Below are 18,053 nucleotides of genomic sequence, written 5' to 3'. Positions count from 1 at the left end.
ATAAAAATATAGAGAAAGGTTCTCTCTATCATATTAGTACTGTTTAATCATGATAATTAGTTGTTTAAAAAATCAAATGCCGAAATTGTGAAAACTGTGCCAACGAGCCCCGATCTCCCCTGTTGATGTGCACCAGTTCAGGAAGTTCTTCAAAATAAAACAAACATATAAACGTTCTTTTAATAACCACGTTCAGCAGAACGTTTATTTTGCAATTGTTGGAAGTTTTCTAAGCTTATTTGTCCGATGACAAATAGATTAAGACCGGTAGGACAAAATTAATTTAAGTAAATAAGTGGATATATGTGCATGGATAAAATAATTTATTTTGTACAATAATTAGTGCAATATAAATTTAAATGTAAAAAAAAGACTATTAAAGTTATTATAGGTAAATATTAGGTCAAACCTTACCGATGATCTTGACTTTGATATATGTTGTCAAGGTCATCCTCCTGAGTAACCTTTAGAAGGTTTTAGCTGGCGGTCATTGTTTATTAAAAAGTTATAAACAAAAAAAGTTTGAAAAATGTAGCAGTTATTTTGAGTACTAATAGACATAAATGATTGATATTTATGTGGAATACTTTTCTATATCAACTATTCTCTGCTTTAACAAAAAGTATGGTCAATATATTAACGATTTACTGCTTTAAATATAGTAGTTATTTTGAGTACTAATAGACATAAATGATTGATACTTTCCACGCAAAACGAGGTGCCACATGGGTTCGTGGCGTGCTTTACAAGCTCGTTTATTGTATATTGCCACAAATGTTTACACAGATGATGTGCATATTTACCCTATTATATATAGATACAGCAAATTATAATTTTGAAAGAAAAAATTTAATATTTTTGTTAACTGTAGAAACGTAAAAAATACGTTTCTTAAATTATGGTTTAAATTATAGTTTCAAACACATTTTTGTTCAATCGTTTCTTAATGGTTCTTTACGGTTATGTACGTTCAAAAAACGTATATAAAACTACCCAGATAACAAAATGCCCGCAAAGTGAGCTCACGACGCGTGCACGTCGTGCGGATAATTTGCACGGCGTGAACTCATGGCGCTAGACATATGCGTCCTCAATTGATGCTCATATGACCCGCACGCATGCGGCACTCACGCGTGCGGGTCATATGAGCATCAACTGCTCTCACCTTGTACCCTATACTTTTTAATATATATATATATATATGATATGATATACGTTAAATGAAAGGAAACAAAATTTACATTTTATAAACATTTTTATTTTAAAACTTATACATACATATATATACATATATACACATATACACACATATATACGTATATATTTTATAAATTTTATTAGGTCACCACCCAGTGCCGCGTTTACAGAGAGAAAAATCACATCCAGCGTGTAATCCTTCTACAGAATCGTAGTGCGATATAGATATCGCACTACGATTCTGTAGAATTCAATTGTGCGTACCAATCGTGATCTCAGTACGGTGTGCGCACTGATTATCCGCAATCTCGATTTGCCGAATTATGTTTCATGCTAACAGTCGGAAAGATACTCTCCACAGTCTCGATACGGGGTGTAACAATCAACGTTGTACTCAGGGGCTCGATCTCGTTTTCTCTCCTGTTTTCTTTTTTTCGGTAACCGCTAAGAACGCTCATTTCTCCATGTGAATCCACTAAAATTAAATTATCCGCTTGATAGACGTGTGTAAACATAATCCGTTACAAGCTTGGGCTAATACACGCTAAATCATATTTATGGTGTACGCGTACACCGGGCACTTGGTTCCCTCGAGTTATGTCCAACATCGTAAATATCGGCATGTTGTGATGTATATTACTAATACTACAATTATATCACATAATAAGTTTTCGCGTCTTATTTACAATAACAGTGCTTCCGCCTATACACTTCGTGAACCTCCTCTCTCTCTGTCACTTACTACTGTGTTACAGGGGATTAAACCAATAAATAATTTGCGAGTAATTGCGGGTGATATAGAATATATATTAATTTAATGAATAGAATATATATTAGAATATAGAATATATATATTAATTTAATGTTGTCAGCAGCCTTTTGACAAGGCTTTCAACAATACATATGAATTACTTACTTAGCGAAAGTACAAATCTTGCAAAGGAGGAGTGTCAATAAGGCCGTTTTTTGGCCTACGTCAGAATCGCTCCAAACTGTGGTATTTTCTTCCTACCGATGTAGCTCACAACCTCCTAGAACCGTTTGCTGTCCGAGCAATTAGAGGCTGAAAACGGGCAACTTGAAGTCTAAAAAATCAATGGAGTTTTTCACATGATGGTAGTGCCGGTCTCATTTCAGCATGTCATTGTTGGGAGGGAGGGGGAAGGAGGAAGAGTGGGAAGTAGAGGAGGGAGGGAGAAGGGAGGTAGAGGGGGAGGGGGAAAGAGAGGCGGGAGGGAGGGAGGAAGAAAGAAGGAGGAAGAAGGAGAAGGAGAGGGAGGGAGAGGGAGAGAGGAAAAGAGAGATAGAGAAAGGGAGAGAAGGGAGAAAAAGGAAGAGGGAGGCAGAGGAAAGGAAAGGGAGGGAGAGAGAAGGAGAGAGGGAGGGAGAGGGGGAGAGAGAGAGAGAGAGAGAGAGAGAGAGAGAGAGAGAGAGAGAGAGAGAGAGAGAGAGAGAGAGAGAGAGAGAGAGAGAGAGAGAGAGAGAGAGAGAGAGAGAGAGAGGGGGGGGGGAGGGAAAAGGAGAAAGAGGGAGAGGGAGAGAGGAAGAGAGAGATAGGGAAAGGGAGGGAAGGGAGGAAGAGGGAGAAAGAGGAAGGGAGGGAGGGATAGATAGGGGCAGAGGGGGAGACCTCTACCTCCCTCTCTCCCCCCTCTACCTCCCACTCTCTCTCCCTCCTTCCCTCCCTCCCAACAATGACATGCTGAAATAAAACCGGCACTACCACCATGTGAAAAACTCCATTGGTTTTTGAGATTCCAAGTTGCCCGTTCTCAGCCTCTAATTTCTCGGACAGCAAACGGTTCTAGAAGGTTGTGAGTTACATCGGTAGGAATAAAATACCACAGTTTGCAGCGATTCTGACGTAGGCCAAAAAGCGGCCTTATTGACACCTCTCCTTTCCGTAATCTATGAAAAATATATTATATAATCAATCGTTATAGACTTAGCCTACTTATCTCGTATAATTACATTTCAGTCTAAATTGTTTCTCCAAAGAAAACAATGTTCCCCATAACGTCTTTCCGTTAGCTCGAATTTTTATTGAACAACTTTGTGACGCAATTCGGTTCAATGCTGTTCTTGCTAAATATCTCATTGCTTTTCAAAACTAACGGATGTTACATGAAATAACGGTATAAAGGAAGAATCAAGCGTATCTCGAAAAGCACAAGTCACGACAATAAAGAAAATCTTTATAGCTATGAGAAAATCTTACCGCACGAACGATTGTTATCTATAATAGCACTTCCTATAAGAAATATCTTACTTAAAAGAGAAGATTTGTTAAGAAAATTAATTCAATAAACATTAAACGTGGTACAGAGCAATTTTTAAATCTTTCTTTAAATCAAACAAAATCATCAAAAGTTTAACAGATTAGAAGGAAGAACTAATCCGCAAAAGCCATAAGTTTATCTTCCAGTTGCTTATGCTTAGAAATCTTGATCTAATAAGCTAGGCTTGTTTCATTTATAGTATCGTCTAGCAAATCTAACATCAAGTGCTCAAACTGCGTTTCTTCTTCGATCGATAGCTCTTCTAAATATTTCGATAACCAATTCAGGAGACCAATACATAAGTAAGCACGTATACTCTGGGACACAGGACAATTGCTCTTTGCATAAATGCTGTCCTCGTCCGTTGGTTTCTTGGTATCCAATTTCGTGAGGACATGCGTGAAGAATCCTTTTATCGTTACTCCACATTTCATCGCTCTATTTTCAAGAATCGCATTTCTTTTGTATCGCACGTGGCCGCCATGGCAATTTATTGATAACTGATATTTATTTGCACCTGAAAAAATATAATACAATGTGTTATTATAACAAAAAATGAGTATTGTTATTAAATACTGTCTATGAAAAGAGTATTGGCCATAACCAATTTTCGTCATAGCTATACGACACTTACAATGATTAATAAGAAATATTAATTGGAAAATAATTATTTTACCATTGAGCTGTCTGTTCCAGTTGACCTTTATAAGTGGCCCATTCCGCCTAAGATTCTAATATTTTATTTAGAAACGTATCAGCAGCATCCAATTTACATCGTGCGAGTGTGCATAAGCCTCTTTAAACATCTTAGCATTTATAAATACTTCTATGGCTTCGTAAATTTTGTGTACAGCTAGTAAATATGACACCGCTTTTTCCGGATTGTTTTGTATTACCAATTGATGCGCATACGCCTCACACATTTCTTTCCACACTCTGTAAGATTAGTCTCGATTGTATAACAATATCCACAAACTTTATCTTATATTTGTAAAAATATTCATACGTACTTTGCGGAAACTTTAATTATCCGATTCGTCGTATTCGGTCATCTCCTCGGATGGACACTCTTGATCATCGGTTCCATCGGTTCCATCATCTTCCTGCTCCTTTGTTACAAATTCTGTTTTTTTAATTTTATTACGGGCTCTCTGTTTTGCCGCACGCAAAACCTTCTGCATTTCCGTTTTGAATTCAATTTTGCTCTCTGGCCCTTTAAAGAATGGACAATTTTGAGCTGCAACTGAAAGATAAAATTAAACATTTGTAAAGTTACACTACAAGGCCAATTCACCAATAAATTTTCGTAGTCGGTTTTCTTAGTTCCTTTTTTATTTGTTTACAAATATCAACAAAAAAAAGAAGTGAGAAAACCATATGAAAATTTATACTGTAGATTTTTAAAGGTTAACCAATGGAAAACATTTTGGCACAACTCCAGTCATTTGCCATTTGGTATAAACAAGTAAAAATTGAGTGGAAATTTTTCAAGGAAAATTGTAGGAGAATTTTTACAACGATTGGTTATATATTATATAAAAAATGTCTTACGATATAGAATATTAGCAATTTTTGTATCGCCAAAATTTCTTGATTCAGCACCACCAGACCACGTAAACTTATTGACCAACTCGTCAGTCATAATCTCCTTTAGAGAGGAATGTAAAAAGTCACGCAATTTTAAGCCTCCTAAACTTTTCAAATAATGATACTGAAATAATAAAATAATGTATGTTTTAATATTGTATCTAGATAAAATTCAAGTAATTAATAAATATCTATTTCATTATACATATAATATAGGAATAATAAGAGAATACACACACACACACACACACACACACACACACACACACACACACACACAATAAATCGAGTTATAATATATGTTTTATATCGAAAAAGGACGTTGTAAACCTACTTATAAAACGGCAGGTTATACGGCGTTGAAATTATAAAGAGTAATCCATACATTTCAATTACATATTGAGAAATTATAGTAGGTATTGTAGATGCAATGGATTCATTAATAATTAAGCTACTCACCATTTTCTTACGCGCACTTCTTTGGGAGTCGCTTTCCATTTCATCGAATTGGTCTAGCGTATTGAGCGGAAAGCCCTCGAGCGGTTCGTTAAAGCTTCTGGTTACATTTACTTCGTCTACTTTCTGCACTACCTCCAGTATCTGTTGACCTTGCTTCATCAATTGGTTATGCCCTTCGAGTAGTTCATTCATTTGTTTTTCTAGTACCCTACAAATATACAATAATTAAAAGTATTACTATAAGTATATTATACAAATATTAAAATTACAATCTGCGTAAAGCTCAAGGTCCTGATTCCGAAAAAGGTTTGGATATCAAAGAATTACTCGTTAATCATAGATCTAAAAAAACAACTGCTTTACAGTGTAGAATAAAAAAAAAGAACATATTAACCACATCACAGAACAGTAATGCGAAAAATTCATAGTTATAATACATTATTTTTACAATTGATTATTCACATGAAAGGCTGAATTTAACACATTTCAAATATTTCCATATGTTACTCACGTTAATCTCTCAAAGATTTCATTTGAGTTACGTGAATCTACCGTATCAGTAATCGAGGCGGCACTGTTAACTTTCGAAGAGGTAAGATTCGTCTCTTTCGGAGAATTAAGTGACATATCCACGCTGTGCTCAAAAATTGGAGAGTCTAATCCGGAAGAGAACTCATCCGGAACAGGCAATGTTTCATTCCTAAACAAAAAAATATAAAAAAACATGAATAAAATTGTTACTAAAATAAATAAGTATGTTTGTTAAGTATTTATTGCTTCTATTTTATATTTATATTATTGCCGCTTATCAAGTAAAAATTTCAAATTTACTTTACGTTTACTGTTAAAGTTTACAGTTAAATTAAATTTATTATTAATAAGAGAGAGAGAGAGAGAGAGAGAGAGAGAGAGAGAGAGAGAGAGAGAGAGAGAGAGAGAGAGAGAGAGAGAGAGAGAGAGAGAGAGAGAGAGAGAGAGAATGGAAACATTTAATTATATACTATTATCATCTACTTACGAATTTTTATACGTGATGACTTCTGAATCATTCAATTTTTTAAATGTATTTGAAATATTCTCTTTCTCCGATTTATTGACACATTTTTTTTCGCCCCCGGAATTCTCCAAATTTTTGGTCATTAGTCGTAGTCGGTTCAATTCCTGCTTCATGTGTTTTACAGATTGGCCACTCTTCGATTTATTTGGACGTTTAGACTCTTTGTCCGAAGATGTCAGTTCCCGTCTTAGAGGTTTTGATATTGTACCAGTGCTCGAAGTTTTGGAAACTTTCTTATTTTCTTCTACTTTATTCCCCATGCTACGATTTATCTCGAGGATTTCATTTGAATTACGTGAGTCTATCGTATCAGTAATCGGGGCAGCACTGTTAACTTTCGAAGAGGTAGGTTTTGTAGAATTAAGTGATTTATCCATTCTGCGCTTAAAAACTGGACAGTCTAATCCGGAAGAGAGATCATCCGGAACAGACAATGTTTCTTTCCTGAACAAAAAATGTAAAAAAAAACATGAATAAAATTGTTACTACAATAAATAAATATGTTTATAAAGTATTTATTGCTTCTATTTTATATTTATATTACATTGCCGCTTATCAAGTAAAAATTTCAAATTTACTTTTTGTTTATTTAATGTTGAAGTTTACAGTTAAATTGAATTTATTATTAATGAATAGATACATTTAATAATTAATATACTATTATCATCTACTTACGTTTTTTCACACATGATGACTTCTGAATCATCATTAATTTTGTCGTCTTTGGTATTCTTAAACTTTTGGGCTATCAGTTGTAGTCGCTCAATTTCTTGCTTCATGCGTTTCATGGATTGACTACTCTTAAATTTTTTTTTGGGACGTTTAGACTCGTCGTCCGAAGATGTCAGCAACTTTTTTGAAGGTTTTAGTATTCTGCCAGTACTCGAAATTTTGAAAACTTTTTTCTTTTCTGCCACTTTTTTCTCCATGTTGCTACGATTTCAATGAAAAACAAAATGTAGTGATTTGAAATAAACATTGCACACAAAAAGGAATAAAATATGAATAATACATAGAATTTCTATGCGGATTGTGCAGTTTTTTTATTTTTGGAAGAGTAGTCGGTATAATTGTATTGTCTTCAAAATTTCGATCGTATTTAATTTTGAGGTACTATTAGGGGTGTAAGTAGAGATACGCATATCCACTCATTTGCAAGAACGCACTCTTCTTGGCCTTCTACACCACTCCACTTCGGCATTCTGTACATTTTGCCTTTGACATCGATTAAGTTGACTGCCTCGACTGCGTGTGACAGATTTGAGCAATGGTATACTCCTACAAAATCGGAAGTCAGTCCGACATCATATAAAGCAACCTGTGTACGAAATTTTTGTACAATGAAGAAAATATTTCTTTCTATTTGTACAATGTTCGTTATTAAGCAGACCTTAGAATTTTGAAGGAAAATGCAATTATCACGCATAGATGTTGAAAATGTGATTTTTCCAACTTGCAGCTTCCGAAATTGCTGGCAACGGCAGACAGGGATGTGTTCTACTAGAGGACCCTCTGCATGAGGTTTAGAGCAACAAATTTGGATACGGTTATCGACGTGTGCAAAACTAAAATCATTTAGTTCACACATTCTCTTATAGAATTGTTGGAGAGCGAGGTGCGGTTTTCGAATATGTTTTCGAAATTCCGGCATATTGTTCTCATAGCAAAATGCACTAAACGTTTCCAAAGAACCTAATTGCCTAACATCGTCGACTATGTGCAAAAGGCCATGTACATTATATGAAAGAAATTGTTCTCCGTATAGTTGCTCACACATATTGACGTAGGTCTCCAAAGCTTCTTGACAGAATGCGTATATTTCTTCAGCCACGTTTTCAAAACTGAGAAGGCGCATCACGCAATGTAGCAAAATAAAATGGTGATAATATTCTTCACTAAAAACATTTTGCAGAACAGCCGGAGCAGTGTATAGCAGCAGTTGTCTAAATTCAGTACCTTTGAAGTGATGGAACATAGACAATTTATTTGGGCGGCGATTGAATTCCGTGGGACAATATGATGTAAGTGCCGTCATTCTCGAATCAAGAATATTCAGTTGTCTTACGTTCAATTTTTGAGGTCCATACTTCCCGTGAATATGAGCAGAAAAAACTTTCTTAACATTTCCTATATACACAAGGTGTAAGCTTTCGAAAGGAACTTGCTTCACTAATCCCAACACCGGAGATAATGGACTTCGGCCTTTGTGGTGATCTTCGTCTATCATATCACGGTACTCTTCATCCGTTCTTGGTGGATGTCGAATTCCTGGAAAAATCATCGCTCCCCGAAAACCAGGTTCTTCGCAACGATGACCTTGAACTTTGCATTTTGAACAGGCGTTTGATGATGTATGCCCATAATGATTTAAAGCAAACGCCCTTGCAGGTGCATCGGCAATAAAACATCGGACATTTAACGGAAGCTGTCGATTGCGTATGAAAATTCCACCTTCTTCACGTATATCCACAATTTCTTGAACAAACTGAGCGAAAAAATCAAATGCATTTGATGGTTTTTGTTTTCCTTTGAACACACCCGCTATTACAGGCTTTTTATCAATTAAATTCAAAATCCGATATTGAATAGGCCAAAATTGATCTGTGCCACTTCTGTGCATTTCAGCACCGTCGGTACTAAAATCTATTTCGATAGTTTCAGGCAACATATCTTCAGGAAGATTTTGCAGTTTCTTTTTAAGTGTGCATTTTAATCCCATATGTAGGTACTCTCCCCCAGGTATTTGTTGAACTTGTGTAGTAGCGACAGTAGTTGGAGTTTTTAATAACGTTCTCGTATCCTTGGGTAGACAAAGCAGGTTGAAAGGAAACTCACGTAATGTTTTAAGCAGTACATTTCCCTGTTTATGTTTTAAATTTGTGGCCAAAAATGTATTTTTTAATATCCTCTTCTTCATATCTGCAAGGTTTTGTAGTACATTGTCGTTCTCATCTTCTGAAGAGCTCGATGTATTATTGTGTTCTTCTATATTATCGTATCCCACTTCTTCTTCATTGTTTTCATCGTGGTCCTCTTCTTCTTCTTCTTCAGTACTTTCACCGTCTGCTGCTTCTTCCTCACTATCCTCTACTTCTTCACCTCTGTCAGAAGTTTGTTCATCGTCATCATCAGTAGATTGTTCCTGATTGTTCCTGATTGTTCCTGATTGTTCCTGGTTCATTCTCTGACACATCTTCTGATGTGGAGGAATTAGAACCATCAAAATCCTGAGCTATTGATACAAAGCCTCTTCGGTGGCCTGAGATTACAGACAACCGCCTTCTCTTGTGCCTCTCACTGAGGTTAACGAATCTCTTGAATTTCATAGACATCCTCGTCGATGTAAAATTCGTCTATTACTGATAAGTATGGCCTTGAAAATAATTTTTTAAAATAATAATTTTTTTTTTAAATAATTTTTAATTTTTTTTATAATAATTTTTATTTAAACATTTTGTACCAATAAAACAAGCGCAAACACAGACGTGAGAGCAGAGATAAGGAAAAATTATTTTCATTCAATAATCGAAGCCATGAATTACGTGCAGGACCACCACCTTAACGTATTTAAGATATAATAAGTATATAAGCCCTATAATATTTAGAGAAGAGTAAAACTGCCTGAATAAAATAAAGCTGCCAATTTTTTATTTGAAAACGAAATAAAATAAAATACACTGTTCTAAAAAATTGGGGGATCACTTTTTCTCAGTAAATTTTTGTCCATTTTTAAACTATGATTACTCAACAAATAATTAACGTAAAAATAGTATAAAAGAAGGTTTTACAGGGCAAACTTTCTACTATAATGTGTCTCAGTTCAATTTTTACTCAGTTTAATACTCAAAGCCGTAGTCAGCTTTAACCCTTAAATGCCACCCGGGGTCCAGCGGACCCCAGATCCTTTACAATGATATATTTTCAAATGTTTCCCCCAAAAATGGAGCTCATGCTCCCATTGATAATAGTTGAGTGATTGACCTACCCGGTTGTACACTTAGCAGTACCTACTCATTGTCAGTTTACTTAATTTTTTATACTATGTTAAAATTGAAATTTTAACAATATAAGCATTTTATTCTCTTTTCTAAGCCTTGAACAACATTGAAAATAATTTTCATAACTAAATATCAAAAAATCAATGAGTAAGGAGACATTTTTCATGCTGGGGTCTTTTAGACCCCATGTGTCATTTACGAGATTCTTGAGAGGTGTGGCATTTAAGGGTTAAATAAGGACGTATTTGAGATATCCAAATCTGGAAATTTGCAGTCTTCCACCGTACTTTGAGATGATATCAATAATTATGTTCGCCAATTTTTTTCTTAGGCGGTGGAAGACTGCAAATTTCAAGATTTTGGATATCTCAAATACATCCTTATTCAAAGCTGACTACGTAGTACAGTAAGATTAGGTCTGAAAATGGCAAAACGGATTGACAAGCCAATTTTTTGAGGGTGAGTAGAGGATTATAAGAGATGCCCAAATTCACAAAGTTCCAACAAATTTTCCCTGTGTATCAGCGGCTATCTTGAAAATAGGGGTAAGTTTGGATATCTCAGCTTCTATTGGTCGGATTTTTTTCCATTTCTTTTTGTTTTGTAAAAAAAAAATATAATATATATATTATGTATATAATATATTGTTACAACTTTTGTTTGAAAAATTTTTTTAATAGCTGTCAAGGAAAAAAGTTACAACAAAAAAAGTGCCGTTAATTTGAACATTTTTATTGACAATTATATTGCTCCCTGTTGGTTTCATCAAAAAAATATTCTAATAAAACTTGTAGAGGACTCAATTCTCTACAATTTTCGTATATGCGCTTTTGGTTTTTTTGATAAAACCAACAGGAGGCAATATAATTGTCAATAAAAATGTTCAAATTGACGGCACTTTTTTGTTGGAACTTTTTTTCCTTGACAGCTATTAAAAAATTTTCCAAACAAAAGTTGTAGACAATATTTTTCCCTACAAAACAAAAAAAATGGAAAAAATCCGACCAATAGGAGCTGAGATATCCAAACTTACCCCTATTTTCAAGATGGCCGCCGACGCACAGAGAAATTTTGTTGGAACTTTGTGAATTTGGGCATCTCCTATAACCCTCTACTCACCTTCAAAAAATTGGCTTGTCAATCCGTTTTGCCATTTTCAGACCTAATTTTACTGTACTACGTAGTCAGCTTTGAATAAGGATGTATTTGATGTATTTGTTTTTTTTCTTTCGTTAAGAATTTCCTGAGATATTTCAAATTTTGTCATGATATTTTTCATGTAAAACATGAAATATTTCGTAAAGTATTCACTTTTCGATGACTTTATCTTGATACTTTTGTATGTAGATTCATGAAAGAAATCAAATAATAATATTGATTTTTTACATTTGTAATTTTTTAAAATAGAATGCATCTACAAAATGCAATCAAAAATTTTAAAAAATAATTTTGTTTTTTTTACAAGCGATTTCTTTCATTATTCTACATATCAAAGTATCAAGATAACGAGTGATATATACCTAACGAACGAACCAAGTCACGCTATATCTGATACTGAAGGTACTCTAATTTGAAGTCGTAATTGCGCGCAAAGCGTGGAAAGTATATATATGAATCAAATGGGATTTATTATATACTCATTTAGAAAATGAGATTATGAGTAAGACACATAGGCTATGAAAGATTTAAATTAAGAAAGTATAAAACAAACATATTTTAAAGTATTATAATTACACATTAGGATGTTGTTTTATTAAATAATTAATAAATTAATTAAAATATTGTTACATGACACATGAGATATTCCCTGTTCTCTTATTTATTCTTATATATGACGTGCATATTGAAAAAAAGAGTATTTATTTTTTTCAGCAGTTTCTATGATATTTAATCCTGGAAAGAAGCTAAATAAAAATACTTAAAATAGGATTTTACTTATAATTTTATTTTACTTTTTTATTTTTTTTCTTGCAGTATTTATCAAAGCAATAATTCAAATTTAATCAATTTTAACATATTTAATATTAAAATTACCCAAATAATATTATTAATTTGTCATAATGTCACATTTTCATGATCTCTATTTTATTTTCTGAAAATCTGTGTATAGAGTGCTAAAAAAAAGTATAAGAAATGATATCTTTATCAGACTTGGAAATGACATATTTGTTAGATCATCATTTATTACTTTTTGTCGAGTTTAGTCTATCTGTTAGTATCTATTATTTTTCTTTTTATAGTCACAAATTGTTCTTAAACATTTTAAACTATAATTGCTATCGCGTAATTAATATTTTGTTATATAATAGGACATTAAAATGTGTCAATAAATAATATATTAATATAAGCCCTATTCTATAAGCTTAATTCATATGTGTGCATCCTTGCATGCGCAATAAATCAATATCATGCACATATAATCCAGGATTAAATATCACTATTAATCTATTCTAGCCCATCCATTCCAAGGCAGTGGATATCTATGAGATATGACATTTTTACGTGTAATATTCTTATATTTTTAGCCTGATACACACGTCAACATATATCTAGCCATATATTATACATGTAATTCGATACAATTTTCGAAGATCCATTACTTCAAATTAAAATAAAATATGATTCATGACTCACCGATACGATGTGCAGCAGCGGAGTTGTAGACTACGTTGTCAAATATTCAAATTATAGCAATGTCAAGAATAATTAATTGTTTCAAATAATGATGGTTATGCGGTAAAACAATTATTATAGCAAACGCTCGAGGATAAGCTAATCAATCAATAATAGTAAATCTGCAAAATATAAAATAAATAAATTTTTTAATAATATATATAAAAAAGTTAACTAAAACTATATAAATTTAAGGTAATTATAAAGGAAAGTGGTATCGTTTTACAACGATCTGAACATATTGGCAGAAAAAACTCAAAAACCAATCTCTTCGTTGGTTTCTTCTACCCCTATTTCATATATAATTCATTTAAATTTGATTGACTAGACCCAACTTTATGCGCAATCAAAGGTTCATATATGAAATTCACGAAAACAAAGCTTCCTCTATGAGGAAGCAAAAAAGGTTTTACAGGGCAAACTTTCTACTATAAGGTGTCTCAGTTCAATTTTTAATTTCGTTTAATACTCAAAGCCGTAGTCAGCTTTGAATAAGGACGTATTTGAGATATCTAAAATCTTGAAATTTGCAGTCTTCCACCGTCTAAGAAAAAAATTGGCAAACATAATCATTGATACCATCTCAAAGTACAAACTTTGCACTTTTAAATAAAAAAAAACTGTCCTGCGCCGATTATTTTGCGATTATGAAAACTCGATCAGAACAGCTGAACAGTTAATGTACAGAACAAACATTCAAAATTATGAAATGGAAAAATTCTTAAAACAGCATGCTACAAGATAAATTAATCCTAACATACAGTTCCGTAGTAGTAACTTTATTAACATTATAGTGACAATTAATTACGTGTATACCCTGGTAGAAAAGAGAGATTCAAATTGACTAAAGTGTATTTATTTCTAAAGTAAATTTTGATTTCTTTCAAATCGATTCTTATATAAATTAAGTTTTAATCGATATCAATATTATCAATCATATTCAGTAGCTTCCCTCCATAATATAAATATTGAAAATATATATGTCAAATTGGTATTTACACTGCTCAACAAAATTAAAGGATCACTTAAAATGCACGACTCACTTCAAATCGTCATAATTCATAATTCATTATCAGTGAAGAAATATGGTAGCGTAATCATTAAAAAAGCACTTCAAAAAGGAAATGTTAAATTTTACGATAAAATCAATAAAATTTGGAGAATAAATTTCGTTCTTCCCGTACACGCCATCAAAGCTGAAGTTTATTCTTCAATTTTGCAAAGTCCATTTTAAATTAATGCTGTTTGTAGTAAGTTCTTCGCAGAGAAACAAGCTTTGAAGCATTCGAAATCTAAGGATTTAAGCGTTTATCTTTATAAGCGTTTCTCTGCAAAGATTTTACTACAAACGGCGTTAATTTAAAATAGACCTTGCAGAATTGAAGAATAAACTTCAACTTTGATGACGTGTATGGGGGGATAAAATTTATTCTCCAAATTTTATTGATTGTATCGTGAAATTTAACATTTTATTTTTAAGGCTCTTGGGTACTCGTCGCGGCCATGTTAGAATCTGAGAAAGAAGCGAGAAATGACACGTTGAAAATTCTTGCGTCGTATTTCCAAATAAAAAGATATTTGCTTAAAATAACACTACAGATCACTTCAGCACATTTCGAAAATACTTCGAGTTGAAGTTAAATCTACCCCTTTCCCTTCCCCTTTCCCTTTCCTTTTAATTTACAAACAAATACATTTTAATTGTTCTAAATCGCTCATCTTTTCTACCAGAGAGAGTAACTACACTTCAAAATAATCCCTATCCCTTTTTGCCTGTATCTCGGGTTGTAATGCATCGAGTTTGATTAATTTTATTTTATATTAATAGTTTGAAGACTGAGAAAAAAGAATATTCAGGTAAGAAAGTCGAAAAAGTTGTAGCACGAAAAATATTTTGCAACTTTGAAAAATTGGCTATGGGTTACGCTACCCATAGTGGTGTTTGTGGGTTAAGTTTGCATAAGAAACAAAACTATTGAAATTATAATGTTGGAAGGACAGATTTGCGACGAATCGGTTTTAATAGGACGAGTGACCGACAAAGCCCTCGTCGAGACGTTTTCAAAACATTATAACAAAGCTCTCTTTCGTTAAGAATTTCCTGAGATACTTCAAATTTTTTCATGATATTTTTTATGTAAAACATGAAATATTTCGTAAAGTATTCACTTTTTGATGACTTTATCTTAATACTTTTGTACGTAGATTAATGAAAGAAATAATAATATTTATTTTTTACATTTGTAATTTTGTATAAGATATTAAATTAAATAGAATGCATCTACAAAATGCAATCAAAAATTTTAAAATTTTTTCTGTTTCTTTTACAACAAGCGATTTCTTTCTACGTACAAAAGTATCAAGATAACGTCATCAAAAAGTGAATACGAGATATTTCATGTTTTACATGTAAAATATTATGACAAAATTAGAAATATCTCAGGAAATTCTTAGCGAGAGAGAGCTTTGTTATGGGGAGGAATGTAGAAAATAGTACAAGCGACAAATTGAAAAATATACATAAATAAAGTAGGAAATAACGTGAATAAATAGATTTTTGTCTATGTTATTAGTTATTGATTTTTTACTCTGCTGAAATAATACAACATTTATGGCAAGAAAATGTTAATTTAAAATCCAGTTTGAGAAAAGAATTGAGTGGAAGATATAATTGGTTGCTACACGGTAATAAATTTAAGTGCCTATTTACGATTATGCTACTAAAAACTTAGCTATGCTTACCGTAGCTTTATGAACTCGTAACGTCGGTCTGGCCGAGGCATAAAGTAGGAACAAAAGATTTACATCGAAGCCGATCACGATGCCCAGTTCGAGTAGTATGAAAAGACAACACAGGAACGTGGTTATGGCCGGTATGAGATCAATTTCTGAAAATAACGGTGCATCAGTTTGTAACGTGATCTTGTTAAGAAAACATAAAAAAACTATATATAATAATGATAAAAGGAGAAGAGTTAATTAAGATGGCTTCAACCAAATTTTGATTAACTTATCAATTAGTATTTCGTTAATGTGGATAGAATTATTAATTTTTTGTTAACATAATGAGACTTACTTAATATTTAATGTAGCATCTTGTCTCTCTGAATTGTAATTGACGCGTATGCCTTTATGCTAGTTTATTTATTTAACACAGCGTTCGATGGATACGTTATCCTCATAAGACGACTCCTGCTTTTGATTGACAAATTTGAATCGTTTAGTCTGAGAGTTCACGCTCTGCTGTTGTCTCGATGTGCCATCATCGTTCAATATAGACAGAGATAAACTTGGCTTCACACGAATTCCATAATAATGATATTTTGAGTTTCCCCTATTATAAAACAAAACAACGAAAGATATTAATCTGATAAACATTAAGGTTTTGCTAATTATTATGAAGCCTCTTACCTTATAGTCCTGAAACGCCTAGTTGTCAATCCCAAGAATACAGAGCGTATTAATTTCCCGAAACTGATGGCTGCGTTCACGGTCGCGCGTGCCTCCGAGACGCCGAACGACGAAGACGACGGCGACGAGGGACGAATGGCGAGACGCGGATAGACGGATAGGCGTGAGGCCGCGCGAGCGGAAGCATCCCGTTGAGATATAGGCTGCGGTCCATTTAATGCTATAAATGCTTCGAAGTATTCTCTTCTCTTTTCTTTCAATGAAGAAAGAAGGAGACAAAGAACGCTTTGAAGCATTTGTAACATATCAAATGGATCGCAACCGTAATTAACCGGCCGGTCGCGCGCGGACACGCAAGATTCTCAATTAATTTACTTACCGCCAGACGGATAAACAAGGCTCTAGGATAAGCCAGAAAGGCGTGGGCGGCTGAAATACACGGGTACACGAAAACAAAGACACTTTATTTAAGCACGGGGCACTTTATAGAGCACGCGGGGCACGCGAAACGTTACCGCGAGGACGTTTGGATTACGAATACGAAAGACAAATGACGCAGCCGCTGCTGCCGGCACGTACACGCCAGTCGCCACGAGCGAGTCACGTAGGCGCCACGCCGTAGGCGGGCGAACAAATGATAGCACGCGGGGACCGCGGGATCGCGCACGGATCACTGATGGCTTCTGCACACAGGACGCGGAAACGCTTGCCGCGCGGCAAGAAGCGACGCGGTAGCCAATCAACGTGTTGTTTTTCCGTAAGAACCAAAAGTTGATTGGCTACCGCGTCGCTTCTTGCCGCGCGGCAAGCGTTTCCGCGTCCTGTGTGTAGAAGCCATTAGGAGAAGTTCCGGGTGGAAATCGAACTTGGATGAATTCATACATTTCACGATCTTATTATATATAAACCCACACAATTTGCATAATTAAATAAAATAATAAAAATAATAATAATGTAATAAAATAACAATTACAATAAAATTGCTATTTTAATCGCTATGCGGGCATTTTGTTATTAAATTTAAATATTATAATAAATCGCGCGCGGATATTATAAATTATAATATATTATACCTATCCAAATAACAATTCGTGCGAGGTCATGTTACATTCACGGCGTGATTATCACACCGTGCATGCACGAACGCATCATGCTCGCTTCACGAAGTGATTTTGGCATACGTACCAGAATTTGTAACGTTTTTGCCATTTTATCTGATATTTAAATATTATTTTTATATGTAGTGCGATCTTTTACGATCAATATTATAATTCATCATCAATTATATATTAATTGTAAAAGATCGCACTATGTCATCATGTGTGTGTTCACTATGCCATCACGTGTGTGTAATCACTATGCCATCATGTGTGCGTAATCACTGTACCATCA

General features: G+C 33.9%; 1 protein-coding gene across 5 annotated transcripts; it reads right to left on the bottom strand.

Moving 5' to 3' along the window:
• Nucleotides 1-1,236: 1,236 nt before the first annotated feature.
• On the bottom strand, nt 1,237-17,339 carry LOC139778445 (uncharacterized). 5 transcript variants are annotated; one of them, XM_071716377.1, is made up of 15 exons: nt 17,041-17,339; nt 16,662-16,864; nt 16,327-16,584; nt 15,993-16,138; nt 13,212-13,372; nt 7,746-9,952; nt 7,255-7,512; nt 6,541-7,023; nt 6,034-6,222; nt 5,523-5,730; nt 5,028-5,187; nt 4,487-4,719; nt 4,153-4,412; nt 2,114-3,993; nt 1,237-1,672 (listed from the first exon to the last, which is right to left on the bottom strand). In XM_071716377.1, the coding sequence occupies exons 6-12, from the start codon at nt 9,797-9,799 to the stop codon at nt 4,499-4,501; spliced, it is 3,573 nt and encodes a 1,190-aa protein (XP_071572478.1). In that variant the 5' UTR covers nt 9,800-9,952; nt 13,212-13,372; nt 15,993-16,138; nt 16,327-16,584; nt 16,662-16,864; nt 17,041-17,339; the 3' UTR covers nt 1,237-1,672; nt 2,114-3,993; nt 4,153-4,412; nt 4,487-4,498. The 5 variants fall into 5 exon arrangements, with proteins under 5 accessions (XP_071572478.1, XP_071572479.1, XP_071572476.1 ...); XM_071716378.1 differs by having other exon boundaries at nt 1,237-3,993; nt 7,746-7,897; nt 7,970-9,952; XM_071716375.1 differs by having other exon boundaries at nt 1,237-3,993; nt 16,662-16,881.
• Between the last annotated feature and the right edge of the window lie 714 nt (nt 17,340-18,053).

Source organism: Temnothorax nylanderi, unplaced genomic scaffold, assembly GCF_030848795.1.
Source record: "Temnothorax nylanderi isolate EJ_2023f unplaced genomic scaffold, tnyl_v1.0 TNYL_tig0184_pilon, whole genome shotgun sequence".
Lineage (NCBI taxonomy): Eukaryota > Metazoa > Arthropoda > Insecta > Hymenoptera > Formicidae > Temnothorax > Temnothorax nylanderi.
Note: the sequence above shows the minus strand (reverse complement) of the source record. Positions and strands in the feature narration are given on the sequence as shown.

What these genes read in the sequence shown, in the direction of transcription:
- LOC139778445 (XM_071716375.1), bottom strand. Translation starts at nt 9,799, where the DNA reads ATGGTTCTAATTCCTCCACATCAGAAGATGTGTCAGAGAATGAACCAG. An exon ending in GGTGTAGAAGGCCAAGAAGA is followed by an intron (nt 7,513 to 7,745) that starts GTGCGTTCTTGC and finishes TTGAAATCGTAG; the next exon opens with CAACATGGAGAAAAAAGTGG. An exon ending in AATTGCTAATATTCTATATC is followed by an intron (nt 4,720 to 5,027) that starts GTAAGACATTTT and finishes TTTATCTTTCAG; the next exon opens with TTGCAGCTCAAAATTGTCCA.